Below are 2,007 nucleotides of genomic sequence, written 5' to 3' on the forward strand. Positions count from 1 at the left end.
GCGCGGCCCCCTGCGTCTGGTCCCGGCCCTCGGCTGACAGTGCCGCTCTAGTAAAGTCCCTCGATGGCCCGCAGGTGAGCTCAGCGGGGTTCCGAGCCGCCAGCCATGCTGTGAGAGCTCCCAGACGTGACGTGCAAATGAGCGGTTCGTGTGGCTGCGCAGCGGCACGAAAAGGTGTGGGTTCGGTAGCACGGAAATTGCGATCCCTTTTAACGACACGCCTTGGTTGGCTTTTTAATTCACAATCAGCTCTTGTGCCGGTTGCATTTATTTCTTTTTAGAGACGAGTTTTGCTGTGAGTAGGAATAGTGACCTTCTTAAGCAGGCTCTGTCTTTTAAGTGACTGAAAAGCTGCCCACACTTGCAAACCTGAAGCCTTCACAAAGTGGTGCCAGTACGCGTTCGTTGTGATTATGTTTGGAGACATTTCTCACCCTCAGCGGGATGTTGTTGGAGCGGTAGGGCTGTGCTCTCACAGCAGTAAGGTTTTCTCTCTGGCTGCCCACACCGCTTGCTCGCTGCTTTTGAGCTTTGTGTAATAGGCGTGTTTAAAATACAATAACAATAATAAACCTTTTTCTCTTTGCAGCTGCACATTTCCCTTCTAGCTTCTCTGGTTTCATTCCCAATTCGTAGCAGAAGAAAATGTGCAGTGTTTCCTCTCGTGCTTTCTCCCAGCCGTTCATCCTGCTGCCGGTTCCAGTGGGACTGTCTGAGCTGGCAGCTCCTGGTGGCAGGGCAGAACCGTGGTGGCTGTAGGGTGGGCTGGGTGCACTCCCAAAGCTCAGTTTGCCAGGACTTTGGGCAGTCGCTTCCACCAGCACAACTTGGGAATAGGTATTAGGAACCAGCTTTGTACACGTATACCAACGAGCGTGTGGATCTTGGCTGTGCTGGGCTCAGACACGAGCCTGTAGTGCTTTTCCTTGTTGGATTTGGGGCAGAGGTGCTGCAGTTAGTTGGAGCAGTCTTAGTGAAGAATGCTCCTGGCCTGGAAACGTTCTGCCTTTGTTTAAGAAACACTGAGGGCTTTTTCTCCAAATCTGGGGTCTTGGGCTTTTTGTGCTGTGGGCTGTGCCACACAGCATTGTGGTGTTTCACCTCAGGTTGGAATGCAAGCTCTTCTTTGTGACTACTGAACGTCGCTTTCAAAGCTTTTATTGGTGCTAAAGAGGAGTTAAGAAGTTTTATGTAGGTTGGAATAGTTGATAGTATTTTTGATGTAACTGTGCCCAGAAGAAAACAGCAGTTTTCTCTTCTTGCACCAGATGTCAGTTCATGAGGAACAAGGTGATGCCATGACCCAGCTACTGAAGTGAGAACAGCAGAAGAAACATGTTTATCTGCAGTTCTTGTGATTAAGACTGTGTTATATTTCCATGCAGACAGTGAGTGTTCTGAAGTGATCTCTGCTGTACTGGTTGTAATTAGGTCTTGGTTTCAGGGCATTTAGTGTTTAGTTACTTTCAGAAAAAGCCAGTTTTCGGTTTGTCTTCAGTGTGTGCATCTATCATAATGCTGCTTTCTTCCCATCCTGTCTCTGCAGCTGCTCATTGCAGTTTGTCACACTGACACCTGTTAACACAGTTACGGTTAGTTGTCTGCTAGAGTTTGAATGATAAACTTTTTATGTGGAGCTTTATCCCTGAAGGAACTCTAGTAAGAACTGCACTGTAGAAAGCCTCTGATCTGCAGAAGTAGACTTTTTCATATACATTTATTTTTAAAAATCTGTTTGTGTTTCACTATTGGCATTACAAAGACTTTGGCACACTTTACATCTCTCTCTTCAGCCATGTCCACTCAGGGTCAAATGGAGTGACAAAGTATATGGTGCCATAACTGCTTAGTAGCAGTGGGGGAAAAAAAAAGCGCATGGGTGTGTGTATTTGTGTATCTGTGTATGCTCACCTTCAGTTTTTATAGGATAGTGCCTGGATTTCTGCTCTGTGGAAGCTAGAGTAAACGATGTGGATTTTGTGTCTTTGCAACTTCCAGTGTCTAAAA

At 46.7% G+C, this 2,007-nt stretch overlaps 1 protein-coding gene across 10 annotated transcripts in view; it reads left to right on the plus strand.

Annotated features, from left to right (window-relative positions):
• The window catches only part of JADE1 (jade family PHD finger 1), a 147,190-nt gene that overhangs the window by 104,266 nt on the left and 40,917 nt on the right, over positions 1–2,007 (plus strand). The window contains exon 1 of one of the 10 annotated variants that reach the window (XM_010709593.3): positions 3–74. The exons of 8 other annotated variants lie outside the window; for them this stretch is intronic. Coding sequence is in view for 1 of the 2 variants with exons in the window: in XM_010709591.3 (XP_010707893.1) it covers positions 138–174 (37 nt within the window). In the remaining variant the exon portion in view is untranslated. Of the gene's footprint in view, positions 1–2; positions 75–122; positions 175–2,007 lie in introns of those variants that run through there. One more of the 10 variants, XM_010709591.3, reaches the window with a different exon arrangement.

This window comes from Meleagris gallopavo, chromosome 4 (genome assembly GCF_000146605.3).
Source record: "Meleagris gallopavo isolate NT-WF06-2002-E0010 breed Aviagen turkey brand Nicholas breeding stock chromosome 4, Turkey_5.1, whole genome shotgun sequence".
In the NCBI taxonomy this organism is placed as follows: domain Eukaryota; kingdom Metazoa; phylum Chordata; class Aves; order Galliformes; family Phasianidae; genus Meleagris; species Meleagris gallopavo.